The sequence below is a fragment of the Alligator mississippiensis genome, chromosome 11 (genome assembly GCF_030867095.1).
Source record: "Alligator mississippiensis isolate rAllMis1 chromosome 11, rAllMis1, whole genome shotgun sequence".
Lineage (NCBI taxonomy): Eukaryota > Metazoa > Chordata > Crocodylia > Alligatoridae > Alligator > Alligator mississippiensis.
The window spans coordinates 25,519,211-25,543,616 of record NC_081834.1 but is presented as its reverse complement, the minus strand read 5'-3'; the positions used below and the strand labels follow the sequence as shown (position 1 = coordinate 25,543,616).

General features: G+C 44.2%; 1 protein-coding gene across 2 annotated transcripts; it reads left to right on the top strand.

The window, feature by feature from the left end:
- The first annotated feature begins 4,269 nt into the window (after nt 1-4,269).
- PYGO1 (pygopus family PHD finger 1) lies at nt 4,270-22,625 on the top strand. Of its 2 annotated transcripts, XM_014605913.3 has the most exons (4): nt 4,270-4,739; nt 10,831-10,916; nt 14,919-16,069; nt 17,205-22,625. In XM_014605913.3, exons 1-3 carry the CDS (start codon nt 4,691-4,693, stop codon nt 16,050-16,052), a joined length of 1,269 nt encoding a protein of 422 aa, XP_014461399.1. In that variant the 5' UTR covers nt 4,270-4,690; the 3' UTR covers nt 16,053-16,069; nt 17,205-22,625. The 2 variants fall into 2 exon arrangements, with proteins under 2 accessions (XP_014461399.1, XP_006276928.1); XM_006276866.4 differs by having other exon boundaries at nt 14,919-22,625.
- The last annotated feature ends 1,781 nt before the right edge of the window (nt 22,626-24,406 follow it).

The following is a 24,406-nucleotide window of genomic DNA, read 5'->3' as shown; positions in this document are numbered from 1 at the left end:
AACTTCAGGCAGCACCGGGGCCACTTGGGCTGTCACCCAAGGGCTGGTGCTGCTCGTGGGGACCATGCGTCATGCCAGGCTGGTTCCTGCCTCCACGGGCCCCTTGTGCTGCTGGGCCCGGCCGGTTCCATGAAGGCAGGACTCAGCCCAGCACAACACACGGTCCCTGTGAGTGGCATCTGCCCCTGGGTGACAGCCTGAGCAGCCCTGGTGCTGCCTGAAGCCACACGGCCCCATGCTGTGCCAGGCTGGTTCTGCAACAGGCAGCATAAGCTGCTTTGAGGTGATCAGGGCTGTGCCCTGCCACACTGCTGGGGGGCTGTTGCCACAGCAGGCCCTAAGTGCCCTATGGCCACTGCTGCTGTGGGGTGGGCTGTGAGCCTTATGGGGGACCCACACCCCTCAACCACTCCCCCCACCCTCACCTATGCACAGCCCCCCCTCCCCCCTTGCAATCCTCTGCACCCCCCAGTCCTTACTTACCAGGGACAATGCCCGGGTCAGCCTTGTGCTGCTTGTGCCTGTCCCAGCACATGAACACAGTGTACTAGGGCAGCAGGGGGCACCATAGAGACAAGCTGGCCAGATGTCAGAGCGTGTCTGGAGGTGCAAGCCCGGGCTTGCCTCATGGCATGGTGGGGAACTGTGCCCTGCGCTGCTTTTCCCTGTGGTGTTTTTATTTGATACCTGGAAATCCAGGTATCAAATTTTGAGCCTGCGTTGCAGATATGCTGCATGGGGAACATTTTTTTCTTCTCAGCGTGCCTCTTGCGGCATCTCAAACTGGACTGAGACGCCACAAGAAGCACGTGTGCTCTTGTTTGGACGTGCCCAGTGTTGCCAGTTCCTGCACTATCTGGTGCTTTTCGTGCCTCGGCTTCAGATGTAAATGACTGCATCCACTTTCAGTTATAAAAAAAATACGTCTTTCTGGCTTCATGGTTGAGGAAAAAGAGCTTGAAAACATGACCCACTTGCACCTTAAAGTTTTGGTTACCAGAAAGTAAAAAGTAAGAGTGCTACATGTATTGGAAAAGGGGATGAATAGTGAGGTGGCCAGATGTTACAGATGACACAAAAGTATTCAAAGTGGTAAAGACCAAGGCAACTATGAGGAACTACAGAAGGATCTTCCTCTACTGAGAGAATGGGCAACTAATTGGCAGATTTAACTTCAATGAGAATAAGTGATGTCCATGGGCAAAAATAACCCAAACTGTATCTATACCACAACAGGCTCTTCATTAGCTGTTACCACACAGAAAAGAGATGTGGGAGTCATTGTGGTCAGTTTGTTAAAAACATCAACTCAGTTCTCAGCACCTGTCAAAAAGGCAAAATGTTTGGAAGTATTAAGAAGGGAACTGTAAACAAAACAAGTAATATTATACCCCTATATACATCCATAGTGTGTCCACACCTTGAATACCATGCCCAGTTTTAATTTTCTTCTTTACTTATAAATCTCATTGTTTTTAACTCAAAATTGACTTTGGCTGCTGGAATATTTGGTGTTTAGCAATACCGAAGTCTACTGGGTATTATTCATGTCAATCGAGGTCACAGAAGTCTTAAGACAATATTTAGACCATAGACTTACCAGGCTTGACAGCACTGCTGAACACTTATGTCCATATGGTGCCAAGGGCGAGCTAACTGACTCTACCTCATAGAGTTAACAGCCTGCCCTAGGTGCTGCAGAGACATGATACTGCTTCTGGTCTGGGAGCTAGTGCACAGAGTTGTGCAGCATATTTGAGGGTGGCACAGCTGGGCATGGTGATTTGTGATCTGAGAGTCTGTTGAAGGCCAGAAGGAAGGGCAGAAGATCCTGTGAAAAATCCCAAAGATTTTGCTTGGGAAGGAGACAGGAACTAGGATTTCTGTAGTGTAGTCCTCTCTTATGTCTGTGCTCATTTAGTTGGATGAAAAGACAAACTCCATGAAAGAGGTGTGAGTAGGTAAGGTATTACTTTTTAGAAGAACAGTAGGGGAATGCCTCTACATTTAAAGAAAGCCCCTGAGGTACTTTATTGGTCAATACAATGTGACTGACAGTGGGTAAAAAAAATCCCTTGCTTGATGGCAGTGCTGGCAGCCGGACTCCCATTTCCCAGTAGCTCCTGCTGCATGGTTGGGGCTGGTCTGCGCTGTGATAGTGCAAAGCTAGGGTTGCCATGGAGACTGGCCCCAGCCACACTGGCTGAGCAGAGGGCTACTCTGGAGCTGCTGGGATCTTGAGTGAGGGCAGCTTGGTCCAGGGCCAGGGCAGAGCTGCAATCTGCAGCCTGCATGCTCTGGGCAGGGGCATGCAGGCAGTAGATCGCAGCTCTGCCCTGGCTCCTTGCAGCAGTGATGGCCTGGTCTGGAGCAGGGGCACAGCCAAGATCTGCTGTCTGTGCGCCCCTGCGTGGAGTGTGGAGGCTGCAGATTGCAGCTCTGTCCTGGCCCGAGACCAAGCTGCCCCCGCCACAAAATTCCAGAGTCTCTGGAACAGCCCCCTACCCTGCCACTTGCCCTGCCAGTGTGGCTGGGGCCAGTCTCCATGGCAACACTGGCCTTGTGCTATCAGTCTAGCAGTGGCTGGAGTCTCCATGGAGACCAGCCCCAGCCATGTGGGCAGGGGCTGCTGAGAAATGGAGTATACTGCCAGCCAGATCTGGCCTGCGGGCCAGACTTTGCCTGCCCTGAGCTAGACTGTTCTCAGTGGTGACATGACAGAAGAAGGAGCAATGGTCTCAGTTGTGGCAAGGGAAGTTTAGGTTGGATAGTAGGAAAAGCTCTCTCATGAGGAGGGTAGTAAAGCACTAGAACAGGTTACCCAGAGAGGTGGTGGACTCTCCATCCTTGGAGGTTTTTAAGACCTGGCTAGACAAAGCCTTGGCTGGGATGATCTAGTTGGGGCTGGTCCTGCTTTGAGCAGGGGGTTGGACTAGATGGCCTCCTAAGGTCCCTTCCAACCCTAAATTTCTATGATCTGAAATAATTTTCAGCACTTTATTCTGTGCTTTTAATCCTCCTTTTATCATCTCTCATTCCTATATGAGTCCCTCATATCTCTAACCATCTTCATTGCCCATCTTTGACCTATTCAGGCTCTGTAACACACGAAATCAGTGCAGCATGCTAGATGAGGGCATGTATTATTTAAATATGTATTAGTTGTCGATCCTCACATTCCCATGCTAAAACTGGGTGAGAGAAGATATTAGAGTGTGTATCTGTGTCACAGTATAAAGTATCTTTCAAGAGAGTGCTAGCCTGTGGGAACGATGATTTGATTTGTGACATTTCTTAGGAAAGGCCTGGACAATACACAAAAGCCTCAAAGCAACAAATCAGTTCATCTTCAGACTTCAGATATGTCTGGGATCCCAGTGTGAGGCATCAATATGATATCTAGAACACTACTGAAATGCAGCCACTTCTGTAACAAAATAGGAAAAATCTGTGGCATATTTTTAAGCAGATTGCAAAGAGATAAAATAATAATGGATGTACTGTACCCGTCTATTGTTTTTTTCTCTTCTTAGTGACTGCTAAATGCTGTTAAAGCAGTGTGTGAAATCCACTGCATACAGGAATTACCCCGAGGGCCGACTGAGGCCAGGTCAGCCACCTGAGCGGTAACAGCCCTCATTCCCCTGCCAGCTGCAGAGCTGATCACTTGCATCCAAGAGACCAGCTGGGGTGAGGAACCAGATGTGCGGAGAGAGACAAGCAGCGCGCGCTCGTGCGCGCACAGCGGCGGGAGTAAAAGGGGCGCCACGCTCCAAGAACAGGGGCCCATACCCTATTCCCCTTTGTGGGCAAGTCATGGCAGACAAGGGCAGCGCGCGCCGGGAGAGCGGCTGTGCCGGGGGCCGGCTCGGGTGGCTTCTTGCGTGCGGGTAACATGCCTGTAAGGGGATGCGGCCAGCCCGTGCCCGGCCTCCATCCCCGCCGGCTCTTGCTCTCCTGGGCGCAGGGGCAGCATTTTTTGCCAAGTGCCCAGAAATAACAGGGCGGAGGGGAGACGGGCTGGGACTGCGGGCGGTCGGAGCCCGGCCCCGCGCCGCTCTTTTCTCTTCTCTTCTCTCCTCTCCTCTCCTCTCCTCCGGGCTCGCCGCAGTTGGCGGCGGGGGTAGGGACGCGGGTTCGATCCCCGCGCCCGCGCGCTTTGTTCGGGGAGGCGGAGCGGGCCGGGCCGGGCCGGGCCGGGCCGGCGGGGCTTTGTGCGGCGGTGGCGGCGGCGGCGGGCGGGGCTGGCCCGGTCCAGTCCTGCAGAGGGCGCTGCGCGCAGCCCAGGGCCCTGCTCGGCTGACAGCCCCGGCGGCGGCGGCGGCGGCGCGACTCCGGCACATGCCGGCGCTATGCAGGGGGCCCGCCCGTCGCGGCGCTCGCGGAGCCCCCGCGCAGCCCCCCGGCCGCTCTGGCCGCCGCCCGCCCCGCGCCGCCGCTGATTGCCGCCCGCCCCGCGCCGCCCCCGGCCCCGGCGCTGCCCCTGCCCCCGGCCGCCGCGGCGCCCCCGCGCTCCCAAACTTTGCAAAGTGCGGCAGCGGCCCCCCGGCTCGGCGCGCGGCGGCGGCGGCGGCTGCAGCAGGAGGCGGCGGCGGAGGCGGAGGCGCGGGGGGGCCGCGGGCCGGAGGCGGCGGCGGCAGCAAAGAGCCTCGATTCGCGCGGCGCGGGGAGCCATGCGCTGCGGGCTGTGATGTCCGCGGAACAGGAGAAGGACCCCGTCGCGCTCAAGAGGTCCCGAGGTGCGGCGGGGCGCGGCGGAGGCTGCTCGGGGGGGGCTCCGGGCCTAAGACGGGGTGCGGGGGCCGGGCCGCGAGGAGCCCGCCTGCCGCTCGGCTCCGGGGCGGCCGCGCCGTGGCCCGCTAGTACCCAGAAGCCTTTGAAAGTAGCGCCGGGCGGCTCGGAAAGCCATGTTAAGTTTGCCCGCTTAGGCCCCGGTCCTGCGGGCCCCGCGCGGGGCGGGGGCCTTCCCCTTCCCGGGCAAAAGTTGGGAGTCCAGGAGCTCCGCTGCCTCGTCCGGGGGCCGCACCCGCGTGCGGGCCGGGGCAGTGCGGGCTGTGGCACCGGACCTCGCCTGGCCAGGCACTGGGGGCTCTCCCCTCAACGCGGCCCCCGCAGTCGTTTTCTCCTGGAAGAGGGGGAGGAAAAGCTGCCTCCTCTTGGCCAGGCTGGGCTGGGGAGATTGCAGTTCAGCCCCCGGCCGCGGGTGTGTTAGGAAAAGGGGTGGACACGGGCGTGCTACTCTCTCTGCTGTTTGCTGGGCACAGCCACCGCTGCCTCTTTACCAGGGCCAAAGAAAGAAACTTCCTTGGGAAGGAAATGCTGGGTGTCAGCAGGACAGCTGTCTGGGCTGAAGCTTGTGACATAATTCATTCTCTCTCTTATTTTTTGTCTTCCCTTCACATTTGTCTCTGAGAGCTGGGGTCCAGGGAGCCAGGCGAGGCTTTTGATGTGTGTCTTCCAGTCAGATGTTTACAATTCACTTGAAAGTTTTGTCCAGTAACACCTGGAGAGCAACAGCCCCAGTACTTATCAGATTAGCCAGAGCAAACCTGTCCTGACACCACACGTGGAGCTGGGATTCATTAAACAGACTGACCTCCTGAGCTGTGATCCCACAGATTCTCAAGTAGGCACATAACTTGAGTAACCAATTGAACTGGGTGAGATGATTGCTCCAGGGCATATGTTTTCAGTACCAGGAGCCACAGTGGATTCTCACGAAACAGTGCACATATTAATATATTATATCCTCTTCCCCCCATTGTTTGTCCATAAAAATCAAGCTTTTGGGCACAGTATCCTTCTTTAGAGCTGAATAAATGTTCCCAAAAAGATTGTCTTACCATCTCTTCCAACTGTACAGTTGATCCAATAAAAAGATATAGCCAAAAAACCTGTACCAACATGGCTACAACATTCCACCCCATAAAAGTCATATGTATATAACAGGTCTTGTCAAACCAACCTGGTGGCCTTCTATGACCAGGTCACCAAGTCCTTGGATGCAGGTGTTGCAGTGGATATAGTCTTTCCGAACTTCAGGCAGGCCTTTGACACAGTCTCTCACCCCATTCTCAGTAACAAACTAGGAGACAGTGCTGTTGATGCCTACATGGTCAGATGGGTCACTAACTGGCTGGTGGGCCGCACCCAGAGGGTGGTGTTAGACGGGTCTTATTCGACCTGGAGGGATGTGGGCAGTGGGGTTCCCCAGGGCTCCGTCCTTAGGCCCGTACTATTCAACATCTTCATCAGTGACTTGGGTGAGGGGGTAGAAAGCACCCTGTTCAAGTTTGCAGATGACACCAAGATGTGGGGTGAAGTGGGTATGCTAGTAGGAAGGAAAAGGCTGCAAGCGGATCTAGACAGGCTACAGGGGTGGGCCGAAGAGAACAGGGTGGGGTTCAACACTGACAAGTGCAGGGTACTGCACCTGGGGAGGAAGAACCAGCGGCACACCTACAGGCTGGGGAACTCCCTTCTTGTCAGTGCAGAGGCAGAAAAGGATCTTGGAGTCATCATCGATGCCAAAATGAACATGGGCCGACAGTGTGGGGACGTGGTCAGGAAGGCCAACCACACCTTGTCATGCATCCACAGATGCATCTCAAGCACGTCCGAGGAGGTGATCCTCCCCCTCTATGCGACACTGGTCAGGCTGGAGCTGGAGTACTGCGTCCAGTTCTGGGCGCCGCACTTCAGGAGGGATGTGGCCAATATGGAGAGGGTCCAAAGGAGGGCCACCCGCATGACTGGGGTCAGCAGGGCAGGCCTTACGAGGAGAGGGGATCTAGTGGCAGTCTACAAACTAGTCAAGGGGGACCAGCAGGCATTGGGAGAGTCCCTGTTCCCCCGAGGAATCCCAGGACTTACAAGAAACAATGGACACAAGCTAGCGGAGGGTAATTTCAGGCTAGACATTAGGAAGCGCTATTTCACTGTCAGGGCAGCTAGGACCTGGAGCCAACTTCCAAAAGAAGTGGTGCTGGCTCCTACCCTGGGGGTCTTTAAAAGGAGGCTGGATGAACATCTGGCCGGGGTCAATTGACCCCAGTACTCTTTCCTGCCACGGCAGGGGGTTGGACTAGATGATCTCCTCAGGTCCCCTCCGACCTTACCAACTATGAAACTGTGTCATAGATATATGACTTTTATACACACACTCACACACATATATATGTGTGCGTGTGTTACTTTACATATATGTGTATGTGTGTGTGACTTCAGACAGCCAAAATACAGTTTGTACATGTGTGTATACAAACATGTATATATATATCTTACTCATTAAGAACTGTGGCCGCAATCCTGTAAAAACCTGTGGGTGTTTTAATTACCATACTATAAATAAAGGATCATGTGCAACATATTAAGTTAAGCATGTGCATAATGTTCTTTGCCAATTCAGGGTTTGTTTATTAACATGGAAAGTTTTAAGTTTCAACTGTATTGATGAAAATTGCAATGAGTATGTACATAGCAATATAGATCTATAACATGGTGAAATAGCTATATGTACACCTCACTCTTCCCAAACTCAAAGAAGCTGGATGTTTTGTTTAAAATTTTAACAGAAAAAATAGCTCAGATGCAACAAGCAGCATCTCAGCTAAGAAGCATTTTTGTCTAGAAAAGTAAGAATGTCTGAGAATCCAGGGTTATCACAGACTTTTTGCAACCTTAGCTGAGATGTCTAGTATGGTATATCTCAACATACCAGTGTTCAGCACACACTAATGAGAATTCTGTGTGGGGGATACAAGAAGCAACTTTCAGGAAAGTTTATTTTGGCTACATTATAATGATGCTCATTCACTCTTTTTTTGGAGGCATGCTAGGACTAACATTCATTTTACTTTTATGTATAAATTAAATCCATATAAAATCCAACAGAAAAATATATAAATTAAGAGACCTAGTTTACATTAATGCCCTCACACAGTGAAAGATGTCACAAAAGCTTAGTACTTCTTTTTTCAAACCTAAGACATGGTTCTGCAAACCCTAGAGTGAATTAACTTTACTAATCCAAGTACTTCCATTTTTGGTGTATGGTATTACTCACGTGGCTAAGGTTACTCCTACGCATAATTTTTATAGGATCCAGTCCTTGAGTGCAAGATGACACTTAATGAACGTGCAGAGCTTTGAGCAGTCCACAGTACAGCAAACATTTGCTCTGGGTCCTTGGTGATGGAGCTGGTCACACGCTTACCAATTCTTGCTACCAGCTGCTGAATTTCATTGATACGAGCCAAGCATACAGTACAGTTTCCTAAGAAAACTGGCATATGGATGGAAAGTGAATATGAATGGGAGAATTGTGTAATTGTGAATGGAAGGGAGGTATCCACAAGACAGTATCCATATTACTTTGATATAAGGGTTTGAGAGTATGAGAGAATGTCTGGTTGTTGGAGAGCATAGGGCTAAATTAGAGCATGAAAAGTATTTAGGAATGGAATTTAGGGGACGTTTGTAATGAGCCTCCTCATAAAGAAATGTATATTTTGATACTAAATATGTACAATTCATGGGGTGCTCTATTTCACAGAGCAGTAGGGGTAGCACACAACATTTTACATTACAAACCTGTAAGAAATTGGATTTCTCTCTAAATCCCAAAGAGTTACTCTGACAGCAAATGATTTGCTGTGCTGTACAAATGCTTGAGCATGAATTTATTCAAACCCTTACATGACAAGCATTTCCTGTGGCCGGGTCTTTAAAATCTAGGACCTGAATGTACCAGTCTGTTTCCAGTAATGATTAACTGTTGATTTGAGAAGGACACTTTTCTTGTACGTAGTGTAATGTTTTAGAAATTGTGTGTATGAAAAATGAGATGGGATTTTAACTATGACAGCCAGAACAAGGAGGAAGTTATTTAAAGCAGGCACAGAATAGGATTCCTGTGCCAGGTCTGGTAATTCCCTCAAAAACCTTTGATGAGTTAACTCAAGTGGAAACTGTCCTCCTCTTGAGGGAAATATAAAGGAAATCTTTACCTTTTGGCAGAATAGTGGTTCTGAGGTGAAGGAACCCATCAAAAGTATCTGAATATCTGTTTATATTTTAGTTATTACAAAATAGGTCTTTCTCCCCTGTCTTGGTGCAGACTGCTGTAGCTGTCCACTGAGAGTATCTCCCTACTGCCAGGGGAATCCTTGAATGACACTGATCTGTTATGGTACCTGTGCTGTGCCTACTTTGGTGACCTGTCATCCATATGCCCTGGTGATACACAATTAGGTTCAGGTCACACTAATTTATGCCAGGGATCTTAACTGGCCAGACTTTTAGACATTTAGGCATCTACAGATGCAGGTAAGTGCCTATTGGGATTTTTAACAGCATGTGAACAGAAGTTAATGGGAGTTAAATGCTTACTTACTAGGCACTTTTATTAATCCTGGCATTTTTTTTTAGGTGAATATCTGGTTGCCTATCTAAGTTGGGGTGCGCAAAATGCGGCCCCAGGGTGGATACAGCCCACTAGGCTTGCCAAAACTCAGTAAGCAGCCCTCTGCCCAAAATAATTGCCCACCACTGAAATAAGTGATAGTGTTGTACGCTGTAATCCAAATGTGAAGCAGAACATTTTCACCTTCTGGGAAGTTGAAGTTTGTCAAGTTTCTAAATATAGATTATTTTAAACAACTAATAGTAGACATCTTAGCCATTGCACACTTTCCTCTATTTACCAAAGAATTATTTTTTGTCGTCATGCATAATAAAAGATGTAGGCAGGTGGATATTACAGCATGGAGAAGAACGAGCTTTGGTTCAGACTGCTCATATTGATGGCTCTAACGTCAAAAACTGCTGGTGTCAAGTCCTACATCTGTGGCTTTCCATGCTTTGTGATTTTTGGTTTAAGATTATTACTCTTCATATTTTTAAAACAAAATCGATTTGAATGCCAGAAAAGGGAAAATGGCTGGCCTAATGGACCATTTACCATTAATATTTCCTCTATCTGTGCAGGCTTTAAAGGATTTAAAAATAAAGTGCCATGTTTTCTTATTTAGGATCCTGTATAGCTTCGGAACCTTTTCACAATCATACAAAAGGTATACGTGAAGGTTGAATGAATCATGCGGTTTTCTTTATAGTAGACAAAATAAATAGCTTAAGAAGGTTAAACATCCCTGAGTTTCAGGAAACTGTGTCAGAATTGCTTTGGCTGATTGTACCAGGAGGCCTTTGGAAAGCAATCCTCTCATGCAGACTCTCGCTGATCGTAATTAGTTTTATGAGGTGACCTTTTGCTTGATCAAGATTCACAATGATGGCAGCTAGAATTGGTAAACTGGGAGGCCTGCCTAAACTGTATGCTATGTTTTCATTCATAGATTTGATTCTTCTTGCTTTTTTGTTGAGAAATACTGTAATTACCTATTGCCTCACTGGGGGCCTGAGCTGATGAATGCCAAGTGTGGGAAAGTTATGTAGGGGTTGAATCTTATAAGTGTTTTTTTTTATGGTTTATTTGAAAGTCGTGTTATATGTAAAAGAAAAGAAAAGCTTCCTTAGTGGTGAAGCACCTAAGACCTGATCTCAAACCCAATTAAATGAATGGCAGTCTTTCTACTGACTGTAATGGGCTTTTAATTGAACCCCTGGTGCTAATGGAGATGGATAGCTGTACATGTGGTGTGCTGCTTTTTACCTCCAGGTGTGTTGTGTGTGTGGCCACCGTTGTTTAAGTCTAAAATTGGGGATATTTTGCTACTCATAAGCTTTTTCTTATCTATGTGACAAAGGCACATATTTGTGTAACATCTACATGGAAACAAATGCAGAATTACATTGATTGAAATTTTGTAGGTGGTGATAGTGGATTGGATGGGTTAGGAGGACCAGGAGTACAACTTGGAAGCCCAGATAAGAAAAAGCGCAAGTCAAATACTCAGGTAAGTTCACTCTGGTTCTCTTGATTTTTTTGACTAAATAATGCACTCAAACGTTGTTTATTAATATGACTGTCTCTTCCATCTAGGAATACCAACCTTTTATCACAAGCAGAATGGTAGCCAAGATCTTATAAGTAAGTGCATAAGGTGAAATCTTAGATCCCTGGATATCCTCAGAGGATACTAGTAACTCCCATTGAAGTTATGGGGGTTGCTTGAATCCAGTGAGGGAAGACTAGATCTCTGCTAAGCAGCACTGCTAGAGTAAACAGGCTCTATTTAGTCATGGATTTGGTGATGAGCAGAATTTTGTTCCCAGGTTTTTAGTCTTTGGTGTAAATCTGCAGAGAATGAGGAATGGCTGTGAGATGCTTTCGCCTGCTCCCCTTGCTGCATGTATATGCAGCACAGGGCAGGGGGAGGGGAAGCATATATATGTATAGGCTTGTGAACTAATAGAGACTTATAGTTTATGAACCCATTGGCTGGACCTTTAGTCCACTCTCAATGATTTTTCAATGCAGAGAGCCCTGAGGCAAATATGGGACACGTCTGTACTGCTTTCATGATTTGTCTGAGAGCAGACTCTTCAACTTGCTCCTGCTTCAGATGTGCCAAACTTAGAAATGAGGTGGAGGGGAGACATTTTCAGGGAAGCTTCGTTGCCTTGTTTCTGTGTTTGGCTTATGTGGAGCTGAAGTGGTGGTAGTGGGGGGGAAGCAGACATGCTTCTTAGCAGTGCTTTCAGGAGCACTTTGAAAGTGGAGTAGGTGTTATCATCTGAATAAGTAAATGTGTATGATTTTGACCTTCCTGTTAACTGGAAATGCGTATTTTCCATTTCCTGCAACAGGGCTTTTGTAGAAGGACATTGGATATAGGCAGTAGTGAGGAATACCTATATTGAGCAATATGTCCTTTATTCAGAAATGTTCACTTGTGTGTCCACTCAGTATTGTGGCTGAGGATATCTAATAGTAGTTATAACTTGGAAAATTATTTATAGAAGTACTATAAACACTTTTATATATGTATGCCCAATCCCACTGGTTTTTTTTTCTGGTCTGTGTAGTTTTTTTATTCAAGCAATCATGGGGAAAATGCCAGCTTAAGGCACTGTCAGTTAATTTCAAGTTTTCCGGTTTCTCTTTCTCTTTCTGCTCCTTCTAGTTAATGACTCCTTCCTTCTGCTGTGGAATAAAGATAACTATAGTGGGTGTGCAAATCCAGTTTCCCCTGTTTTGTTACCAACTACAAGGTTTGCAGAGTAGTGGAAATATGAAAATTATTTCTGCAGGTGTATGCCACTAAATATTTGGGGCCATATTCTTTTCTGTGCACCAATGACCTACATAGGGTGACCACCTAGAATTTTCTTCCCAAGATGGACAAGAGTGAGGATTAGTTACATAACCATTATGTAGTCATTTTTGCACCCTTTGGGTTTCACTAAACACTCCATTATGTGCGGGTTTAGATTGTAGTTTGTTGACCGCCAGGCCTAAGGTCGGGGAGGACAGGGTTAGAGAGCTTCTGGAGGGGCTGGACATGTTCAGATCAGCAGGTCCAGATGCTCTCCACCCCAGGGTGTTGAGGGAATTGGCAGGGGTTATTGCGGGGCCCCTGGCACGGCTTTACAAACACTCGTGGTGCTCTGGCCAGGTGCCAGATGACTGGAAGAAAGCCAGCGTGGTCCCCATCTTCAAAAAGGGAAGAGGGAGGACCCAGGCAACTATAGGCCCATTAGTCTTACTTCAATTCTGGGGAAACTCTTTGAGAAGATCATCAAGGAGCACATCTGTGATAGGCCAGCAGCAGGGATGATGCTCAAGGGCAACCAGCATGGTTTCATTAGGGGCAGGTCCTGTCAGACCAACCTGATTGCCTTCTACAATCAGGTCACAAAAGCATTGGACGCAGGTGTTGCGGTGGATGTAGTCTTTCTGGACTTCAGCAAGGCCTTTGACACTGTCTCCCACCCCATTCTCATAAAAAAACTAGGTGACTGTGGCATTGATGCCTACACAATCAGATGGATTGCAAATTGGCTGAAGGATCGTATTCAGAGGGTAGTGGTGGATGGGTCTTTTTCGACCTGGAGGGAAGTGGGCAGTGGAGTCACCAGGGCTTGGTCCTTGGGCCCGCACTGTTCAATTTCTTTATTAGTGACTTGGACGACAAGGTAAAAAGCACCCTGTTCAAATTTGCTGATGATACCAAGATTTGGGGTGAGGTGGGCAAGCTAGCAGGGAAGGACAGATTACAGCAGGACCTGGACAGGTTTCAGGAGTGGGCTAATGAAAATAGGATGGGTTTCAGTACTGACAAGTGCAGGGTGCTGCACTTGGGCAGTGGGAACCAGCAGCACACTTATAAGCTGGGAAACTCCCTTCTCTAGAGCATGCTGGCAGAAAGAGATCTTGGAGTCATTATTGACTCCAAGATGAACATGGGCTGACAATGCGAGGTCACGGTCAGTAGGGCTAACTGTACCTTGTCGTGCATCCACAGATGCATCTCAGGCAGGGCCAAGGAGGTGATCCTCCCCCTCTATGCGACACTGGTCAGACTGCAGCTGGAGAACTGTGTTCAGTTCTGGGCACCGCACTTCAGGAGGGATGTGGACAGCATTGAGAGGGTCCAGAGGCGAGCCACCCACATGATCCAGGGACAGCAGGGCAGACCCTATGAAGAGAGGCTATGGGACTTGAACCTGTTCAGCCTTTGCAAGAGAAGGCCAAGAGGGGACCTGGTGGCCGTCTATAAACTCACCGGGGGGACCAGCAGGGTTTGGGAGAGACCCTGTTCCCCTGAGCACCCCCTGGGTAACAAGGAATAACGGCCACAATTTGTTAGAGAGTAGGTTTAGACTAGACATCTGAAGGCACTACTTCACAGTCTGGGCGGCTAGGATCTGGAACTAACTTCCAAGGGAAGTGGTGCTGGCTCTTACCCTGGGGGTCTTTAAGAGGAGGCTTGAAGTCTACCTGGCTGGGGTCATTTGAGCCCGGTTTTCTCTCCTGCCCGGGGCAGGGGGTCGGGCTTGATGATCTACAAGGTCCCTTCCGACCCTACTTCTATGAATCTGTGAATCTATGACCGCCTATCTACACTGTCACCTAATCTCCAGTTTTAAAGCCCTACCACAGAGGTCTCTCTGGCCACAGGAGATAGAGCCCCTTGAGCAGACACCTTACTACCTGTACAACTTTAAGCAGGGATACAGGATAATTACTACTTTCTAAAATCTTCATATCCTCACATGAAAACAAATGGATTAGAGGAAAGATTTACCCTCGATGTTAATAGATCAAATCTGAGATATAACCGGAAACACCCTATATCTACTTTTAAATATATTTAAATAGAAGTTTTTGTGTTTTAACTCTAAAATCTTGCTTCACTTAAATGAAAAAGAAAAGAAAACCATATGGTGAGTATTTTTCGCAGTATGTTGTGGAGCTGTTTAGTTTTCATAGATTGCTTTAATAGCTTGATGACTTTTATGAAATAGATTTTAAGATTAATTCAGAAAAAGGTTATAGGAGAAGGTAGTCTTCTGATACAAAACTTAACTGGCTTCCATAAAGTTCTGAATGGGAAGACACAGCACGAGGGATCCCTTCATAAAAAATAAAGGGAATAAGTAGTTGTGATAGTTTTATATATCTGCCAAGAGATGAGTTCTTCCAGGGACTGCCATATTATAACAGTCATTACTATAAATGGTGCCCTTAGTGGTAGTCTTTGTGAGAGGGACTAAGGATTGAATGAGCCTGGGTAAACTGTTTTCTTTCTTCCTTGTGGATGAGACTTAAGGTACATCTTCATGAGGCTTAAGCTTTCGATGGCTGTATAGCACTTGGATTCTGAATAAGTAGAAAGCTTTGGTTTTCTCACAAGGGTTGCCAGTTTTACAGCTTTATCGCTGAAAGCCTATGATTTATTGCAGGGAAGCTTACAGAAATTATCATTTTAATGTCATATTCTAAATATTTTCAGGGGTCATCTTTTCCTCCTCCATCTGAATATGCTCCACCACCGAATCCAAGCTCTGACCACCTTGTAGCTGCCAATCCCTTTGATGACAACTATAATACTGTCTCTTATAAACCACTATCTTCAGGAAGTCCTTATTTTAGCAATCCTGGTTATCCTGGCTTTGGAGGCTATAACACTTTCAGAATGCCCCCTCACATGCTGCCCAGAATGTCCTCACCATATGGCGGTTCCTACTCACTCAGAAATCAACCACACCCACTCCCTCAGAACCCCGTGGGAATGGGTTTTAATCGACCTCACTCTTTCAACTTTGGTCCCCATGATAATACAGGTTTTGGAAATCAGCCAGCTTATAATAGTGGTCAGATGCCTCAAAATGTCAATATACCCAGCCAACATTTCAGACCTAATCCTGGTGAGAACTTTGGTCACATTCCTCCACAAAATTCTAATCAAATACCACACCCTGACCTGCCATCTAACTTTGGGCCTGGAAATAGTCAAAATTTCCCAAATTCCCAGTTAGATTCAAACCATTCTTTTGTTCCACCCCCCAGCACATATAATCAAACAAAAACATCAGCACAAAAACAAGACTTTAGTCAAGGTGCAAACAAAACCTCCAGCCAGAACACTACTACTCATCAGCATCACCACAGAACGGATGATATTGTAAATCAAGGTAACACTGATTTAAAAACAGTTAATCGAAACAATGTAGTAAATCAAGACAACAACCATCCTAATAACGGTGATAACACTAACAGTCATACTAATGGGACTCAGAACAAGTCCCGTCAGGCTAGACCTGCAGCTGAAGGATGCAACTCTGAAAAGAGCAGCAAAACACCTCTCCATCCCAGTCGTCATGGTCATTCATCCTCTGAGCCAGTCTATCCATGTGGAATTTGTACACATGAAGTTAATGATGACCAGGATGCCATCTTGTGTGAAGCTTCTTGTCAAAAATGGTTTCATCGGATCTGTACAGGGATGACTGAATCAGCGTATGGCCTTCTTACTGCAGAAGCATCAGCAGTATGGGGCTGTGATACCTGCATGGCTGAAAAGGATGTCCAGTTGATGCGCACTAGAGAAACTGCTGGGCCACCTACATTGAATACTGATGGGTGAAGACATGCTTTGATGTGGTGAGCTATAGAAGTATAGCTGTTAATTACGTACTTCATCTTCTGCAGACAATCAAGCTTTGTTTGATTGGTTCTTTATGTAGTCTAATTATTTCCACTCATTAAATTCCATCTCAGTTTCTGTACTCTTAGTTTAGGCTTGCGAGTGTTGAAACTTTGATCAGAAACACTACAAAACATTTGAATCTGCAAAACATGACTGATGTTTATTTGATCACAAGCAGGTTTTGCATATTAAAAATGTATTTACTGAATTATTGATGTCAGAACTTACGACTCCATGAATACAAGGTAGCAGTAAGTTCTGAGCCTTGACAGTACTATATATTTGAAGCATTAATTTTGTGACTGTCCACTACTGTTTAGCTGATGTCAGTGCCATGCCCCCTTTAAAGGAAGTGGCATGAAGGAAGAGGAGTATTTATGATTTTTAATGGTTTTACAGTGAATGCTAAAGATTTGAAATGTGCTTTAATATTTCTGAAAGGATGACATATCCTGTTTATTTTAATATTTGTGACATTTACACTTAATACAATGAAACCTCAGCAATCCTCTCATATTCATATTTCCAAAAAAAGAAATGTTTCCTGATTTCTCAGCATGTATTTAGTTGCAAAGGACTTCCATGAGTTCTTGTGTTACTATGAATTCACAATATTTACAAAATATATGATAGAACTGCATTTAAAATTAAAAAATAAATATTTTTGTTAAGCTACCATTCAAAAGTTAGGGATGTCATAATTAAGGTTGTTCATTCAACCTTAATTTGGTCGTCTTGTGCGTATGCACTACGATACAGCCTGTACTTGCATTATCATGTTCTACCTCCTTTTAAAGCAGCATTAAGAAGAGCACAGGAAAGAGTATCTTTCTTTCCTCTTTCAGTGTCCCACACTACAGCAACCCAAGGAAGCTGGGGTGAGCAGTTACAGAGGAAGTCCTGCCTATCTCCTGCAGCTATCTGCTGGAGCATGCTTGGTCTCCCTTTGGGGATAACTTATGCATAGCCCATTTGGACTTGGTGAGGGGGTGGAGCATGTTCAGCACAGACCGAATCTTACAAGAATTTAGTGTTCCTTTTTTTTTTGGTTGTGTAATTTGTCAAAAAATGGGTGATTTTTTTTCACAGGTAGAGGAAAAGTTACAACCCTGACCCTACAGTGGCCTCTCTGCTGAACTTCCTCTATGTTCCAAAGTTCTGGATCGTCTCAACAAAACGGTTTTGAGATTTTTTTTTTTTAAATGGGCAAAGAAGCAATGTAATTTTCCCTAGTCTCATTCTCAGAGAGCAGAACCATTGCATTTTCCATGTTGGAGATGGCCAGCATGGAAAATTTCAACCTGAACAAGGTTATAAACCCCTGTTTTCAGTTGCTTACAATAAGTGTTGAGAAACCCTAATTATATGCGGTGCTAAAATGATAGGCGGTACCTATCATTCTTACTCTGTGCTGTGAGGTATTATTGTTATTGAAACCAGACACTTGCCAAACATCACAAATGTTATTATCATTGTTTAGACAGTGCTCAGATACTATGGTAATGAGCTGTATAAGAACCTGTATAGCAGTGGTTCTCAGCCTTTTTTGTACCAGGACCCATTTGTAAACATCAATGGCCAGAGGTCCTAACCCAGTGCCCTTCACTCCTGACCCGCTGCCCCGAGGCCCCAGCCCCACAGTGTATAGGGCAGGCACTCTGCCAGCCTGCAAGGGAAAAGCCACAGTATCCCGCATTTTTTTTGTTTAAAGGAGAACCCGTTTTTAAAGTCTGTTCATGACCCTTTCATATATTCTTGTGACCCACAGGTTGAAAACGCTGCTATATAGCATAGAAATGTCAAAATACAGATTATGTTATCCTTCCTATTCATTAAAGTTAATTGTTTGCCAATTTAGTACGTGACCGTGAGGTTCTGATGTAATTGTGCTTCTAAATGTTACTTGGACATGTGTCCTTTATATGTATGTGTGGACCCCCTTTAATTTTACAGGTTACACATGAATAGTTGCTAGAGAAAAGGCTAGTTGAGGAGAGAGGTTAAGTATGAATGCCCATCATCCATGGGTTTGTTTGCTCCCCATCTTGTGTACAGCTTGTTTACATTCAGAAGAGAGCTTCTGCAGAATCTGGGGGAAAAGAGATCATGTCCAGAGACGATGGTACTTCTAAACCTTTTTAGAGTCTAGCAAGGAGATGTGAAAGAGGCTTTTGGGAAAATTTGGACCTCTGTTGGTAGCTAATTATTTTTATCTGCTACTAAGACTAAACTTTAGTTGTTTTTTTAAATTATTTTACTGGCTTGATCACGTAGAGGAGAAATCTGTGCTTAAAAATGTATTTGTGTAATTTCTCAGCAGCTTACCTCCTTCAGTTCTAATTTGGTATTTGAAGTGGAAATTTAAAACCCAAACCTTGTTTGTATACAGCTTTTGTCCCTGGGGTGAGGATGCTGTCATTGCACATGTGTTGTTGGTGATACCATATTTTCTTCTAGCTTTCTAAACAAATAGAAGATTTTAATATTTTATTCTCCGACATCCACTTAGGATTTTACATTCTGGTGTAAGAGTCAGATGTTTTATTTAAAATTAACACTATATGTTCTGGCAACCTTTCCCTACCTATCCCAATATTTCAGATTAGTTAAGGGCTTCTTATCTGGTAAGTTATTTCATCAAGACTGCAGTATTCATACACATGTGGTTTGGTGTTTTTTTGGCCATTTTTGTAAATAATCTGTTATATACCTTGTTTTTGTAAGAACTTAGCTTGTGTATTTGTGAAACTTAATTCTTACAGCTGGTTCCAGTTTTCTAACTGGTAAGCAGTTTTTGAGGGAGATTAAAACTGGTGAGTTTTAATGAAAATATTCAGTTTGGCAAATAAAAGGTGTTAGCAGATGTTATCTTCAAAGTAGCAAAATTAAAAAGCTAGGATAGCATTGAACCAATGTGGTTTTGATACACCTGAGGGATATTTACAAAGAGAAAAGGTACTCTTTCTCTCTCTGTCTTTCCGGAATAAATTAACTCAGGGCTGTTCATCATCTACATGGCTGGGCCACATTCCTTGCGAGCTGCAGCAGTGAGGACAACACACTACCTGGGCCACACACCAGTGTGAGCTGCACCATGCAGGTGCCCAAGGCCGCAAACTACCCTAGCACTGTGATGTGTGCCATGTCACTATGCCCCCTGGGGTATAGTGCAGAAGGGAAGCAGAAGGGGAAAAGGGGCACCTGGAGCCCCTGGCTGATGCCAGGGGCTGCAAATTAACCTCTCATGGACTGCATGTGACCCCCAGGATGCCAGTTAGACAGCTCTAAATTGCAGTTCAAGGATGTACGGGAAAAAGAACAGTTATGTTTATAGTAGGGTAGTAGGAATGTGTCAGCTGTTTAGAATTAGAACCATGCTAGCTATGGGAAAGGGGGAGTTATAATATAGCTGACTTTTTTTATACTTTTCATGAAACCATTTATATTGAGGTACCATGTTAACCTTTCAATATTGATATTTTAGATTGTACTGGTGCTGTATGCCAAAATAGTGTATGGATTTTGTAAATCTGCAAACCTGAAGATTTTTTTTGTGGAAAATGGAGGATGCTGATCAATCCCACATCCTTTTTAAATGGCTCATAATGCTGTTGGATAGAATGATTTTGCAGTAGCATGGCTGTATTGCCCGAACTATTGAACTTTATTACAGGTAAAATAAATACCTGGAAACATGTTTAAACAGCCTTTACTACTAATATGCTTGTTTTTGCCTAAGAACATTTTAAATGTGCAGATATTTAATGTACCCTATTGTTTTGTAATTAGTGATGGGATAGGAAAATGGGTGTCAGAAATCCCATCCTTTTCTCTTACTGATCTCTCTGTAATCTCAGACAAATTCAATGTATGATCTACATTGTATATTGTCCATCTCACTCTTCATCCATAACATAGGAGTAATACTTACTTCATATGGGTGCTGAGAAGTTTAGTTATATGATAATTGCAGATGAAAGGGAGTAGAGAAGTTGAAAGTAGTGTTATAACATCTTTAGTGTTTGCTGTGTTTAAAATGTGTAATTTTCAGGGTTGCTCAAAGAAGAGCATAATTTTAAATCTGTATAAAATTGTTGCTTATATAACAATACTGTAAAATGCACTTTGAGATGTACTTAACCCTGAGCATGAGAGTCATTCTAATATAGTCTATGGAATTACATGCTTACAGTTAACACTCAGAGTGTTTGCAGGATCAGGGCCTTTGTTTGAACTTGATCATTTTTTTAGAGATTCTTAAATTGACTGCATTTTTCCGTTTGAGATTTTAAAAAAATCAATGGTGTTCACATTTAGCACCTTTTTTTAACATTGCTCTTTTTTCCAACTTGATAGAAATTAATAACTTCTGCATAAAATATCTTCTCATTTTATATATAATTGCCTGCCAGTAAAAGTAGCTGTGTAACATTTTATAAAAAAGAAAGTCATGCTTCTTATCATGTTGTATGTGACTTAAATGACTGTTTCATATTAAAACTAGTCCTTCCTTATGTACTGCTTACATATACCTGTTTTGGGATATCAGTTCAGTACTTTTATACAATCTTGAATGTGTTCCACATTGGTGACATGTATTTTTGCAACAACTTTTTTTTTTGGTTATAAATTAGAGCATGTCTGAAGTAATACATGCATTAGTGCTGTGGTGTGTGGCAAAGTTAATGTATGTAATTCAAATTGGAAAAAAGTTTCCAGACTTTGTCCAACATGAACCCTATAGCAAGGGATTAAATTACTATGTAATACAAATTATTTCATATCATGATGTGTTTTAAGCTACTCTATGAAGTATGTGAAACATTATTGTTTATGGATTGGTAGCTGGCCTGGTATTCTTGCTAGAATGCGGTGTGGTAGATGGTAGCAATTCATGATAACTAATACAGTGAATACTTTTCAAAACACAGCATTTATGTACAGTGTGATCTTTGCATTTTTGCTATTAAGTGTGTCTTGTTCTGATTTTCTTAATGTATCATTGACAAATGGGTGCACATTTGGTTGTATATAACAGGTGTGACAATCCAATTATATCACTTAGTTTGTGGTTTAAAAAACCTTTTTTTTTTTACCTACTGGACATAGACTTAAAAAGGCAGGAGGCAGTTGATGCTGATGTATTTTAAACTTATTCTTATAATGGTTTAATTCCAAGGTTTTTTCAGGATTTGCTATATTAGAATAGCTTATTCTTTAAAATTAGAGAGAATTAAGTGTACTTAAAGCAAACTCTAAAACAAGGCAATATAACTATGATGTGCTATGTTCTGAACGTGAGTGTTCTCTAGTTTACATAAGATGTATTTCTTGTAGGGTGGTGTTTTTGCTGTATGAAAATCATAATAAAGGGTCCTACTCAGGCCATAAGTACTTTTAGGATTTGATCCTGTGAAATTCTGAGTGTCCCAACCCTTAACTCAATGAACTGGGAGTGCTCAGCCCATAGCATAGGAAGTATTAATATGGTTCTGTATTTTGGCTAATCTAGGTGTACAATCCTGTACAGCCATCTGCAGAAATGACACATCCCAAGAGTTTAAGAAATACCTCTTTCTTGCATTTCTGAGTTTCGCCTATATCGTGTATTTCAGTTACTGTCTGGTATTGAAAAATGCTTTAACTCTTGGGGCTGACTCCATAATTATTTCATCTTCTTCTTTTTGAAGACTGTTTCATGAATTTCTGTGTCAGTGATAACTGAGGGTGAATGTTGAGTGGAAAAAAAGATTGAGATGTGACTGAAGTTTCAGAGAAAGGAGGTTTATATTCTTTTGGATTTTTAGTCACGGATAAGATTATTTTGGTGCAGAGAAACGTAATTTAAGCAATACTCAATGTTCAGTATTATAATTTATGAAGAATTAAACAAAAATATTGATAGTGCCAAGGAATGTCTTTTATATTTTCAGGCATTTGCCTTCTCTAGTATATCTGGATATCCAACAAAAATCATGTTAAAATTTGAACTTCCATGTAATATGCAGAGGATAATTGTACTTTTCAGCTTTGTTATATTTGTTTTTTCTTTCATTAGGTAATAGTGAATTTTTTTAGCTTTAAAATGCAAAATATGGTGATTGTGGATTTTTAAAATTTTACTAGCAATCATTTCTCACAACTTGCATGTGTAGACTTGGGTATTCTATGTCTTTCATGCTTTCTGACTTGTCCTTTGTTTGCCTTTTCCCTTTCAGTGTTAAAGTTGCATTAAAAAATTAAGGCAAACTACAGATCTACTGCCTTGCATAGGATGCATAACATGAGCTTATAAATATTGTTGACACCTTGTTTTTAAAACCAGAAAAAATGTTATAATTGTCATGTTTGTCTAGTAGGAGGTGTATGCTGCTTATCAGAATGTAGATCCTGCTTTGATAGAAAATGTATATGGCAGGTTTTCTCAAATGCTGCATGTAACTTTGTTGCTTTTCCTGTTGTTCGGCTTCAGTTTCTTTCAAAATAAAGCTAATTTCCGAGGGGAAAAAATCCTGTTGATTTTGTGCAGAGAATTAATTGTTCAAACTAAACTTAATTTGTTAAATTGGTTAAGGCCCAACCCTGAGCCAGGGTGAAATCTCATTACCCTGACAGTGCACAAGGCAGTATCTTTTTGGGAAGTTTAACTAATGTGGCACCATGCTAGAGAGCACCATTACCTCTTAGTTCTTTCTCCTCTTCTAGAGGTTACTCTTTTAGAGGAGGTGTTTCAAAGATACAGCCTGCAGGTGAAATCTGGCTTGCAAAGCCCTGTCATCTGGCCCCTGGTGTTGCTTCTGGGTCCATAGTTAACTCACACTCAGCATGTAGTGCATGCTGGACTAGCCCTGTGTGCAGGGCTTTAGATATGCACCATATACGTTGCCTACTCTCACCAGCCTAAGACCTGTGCAGCATGCGGTGCCTGCTTTGCCTGGTTCGAGATCTATGCAGCACGTGGCGCCTGCATTGGCTGGTTCAGGACCTGTGCTGCATGCAGCCCTCACTCCATCTGATCCCAGGCAGGTGCTGCATGCAGCACAGGACCCATACTGGCCAGAATAGGTGCCACATAAACTGCATCCAGCATTGGGGGGGCCATGGGACCAGCAATGTGCCATTCATTTGGCCCATAGACCAGTCCTGTACCGCTCATCTTGCCTGTGGGATCAGATGAGTTTGACACCCCTTTTCTAGATAGACACTAGTTCAAAACAACATCTGAGCAGATGTTATAATGCTGTAAGGCAGAGGTTTTCAACCTTTTTTGGTTAGTGTACCCCCTGTGGCTGGTTGAGAAGCAGGGAGTCCCCTGTGGTGAAACCGGTAGCACTGGCAGTGAAACCAAAAGTGCTGCCAGTAAAATTAAGTGTCTCCACTTCTCTGTGCCACTGCTGCGTACCTTCTGGGGCCTTCCCAGGTACCCCCAGGGGTATGCATGTGCCTGGTTGACAACCCTTGCTGTAAACTTTTCAGACCTGTATCTCGCTTTTATGGACATCAGACACTATCTGTCTCTAAGTAGTTGTAGAGTTCTTTGAGCATGTGAAGTGGCAAGAATTATTATTTTTATAAAGCTCCTGCACTTTGCTTGGTAAATGTGTCAATATAAAACATGAAAATAACAAAAGTAAAACCAATGATTCACCAATAACAGTGCTCAAAACCCTAGTATCATCATCCCAAGAAGCATCCTGGATCATACTCAAGAAAGCATTATTTAGAATAAAAAGCATCTCTGAAGCTTCCATCTTTCTTTTTCAAATGGACACTGTGGCTGGGTTGGATATTTAGGAGCCAGACCAAGGAACATGCTATGAAATAGAAAGGGTACACACTTAAAACCAACACAAGGAAATCCTTTTCACCTAGATACCTTGCCATAGGAAGTTAAGTTCTGGTAAAAGGATGGATATTTTGTTGGTAACTAGAAGATCCAGAATTGTAATAGTAAATAATTAAAAAGGTGGTAGGGATATAAATCCAAATCCTTTCAGGTAGAGAAAAGAATAGGAAAAAGGAATAAACTTTTATCATTGGCATATTGCCCTTTAACTGTTTACTACAGAGTTTTTTGTGCTTTCCTGTGATTCTAATGCAGGGGGAGGGGAGGAGTGGGAAGGAATACTGGCCTGCACGAGCATTAGTCTTGTCCAATCTGGCAAATCTTGTGCATTTTAATTTGGTGTGAACCACTGAGCCACAGCTAGGTCACCTATGCAAATAAGCTAGAAGGGTAGAAAACTGAAAGGCCAGTATCTATGACATACTGGCAGTTTGTGACTTGTGGA

What these genes read in the sequence shown, in the direction of transcription:
- PYGO1 (XM_014605913.3), top strand. Translation starts at nt 4,691, where the DNA reads ATGTCCGCGGAACAGGAGAAGGACCCCGTCGCGCTCAAGAGGTCCCGA. An exon ending in CGCGCTCAAGAGGTCCCGAG is followed by an intron (nt 4,740 to 10,830) that starts GTGCGGCGGGGC and finishes GAAATTTTGTAG; the next exon opens with GTGGTGATAGTGGATTGGAT. An exon ending in AGCGCAAGTCAAATACTCAG is followed by an intron (nt 10,917 to 14,918) that starts GTAAGTTCACTC and finishes AAATATTTTCAG; the next exon opens with GGGTCATCTTTTCCTCCTCC.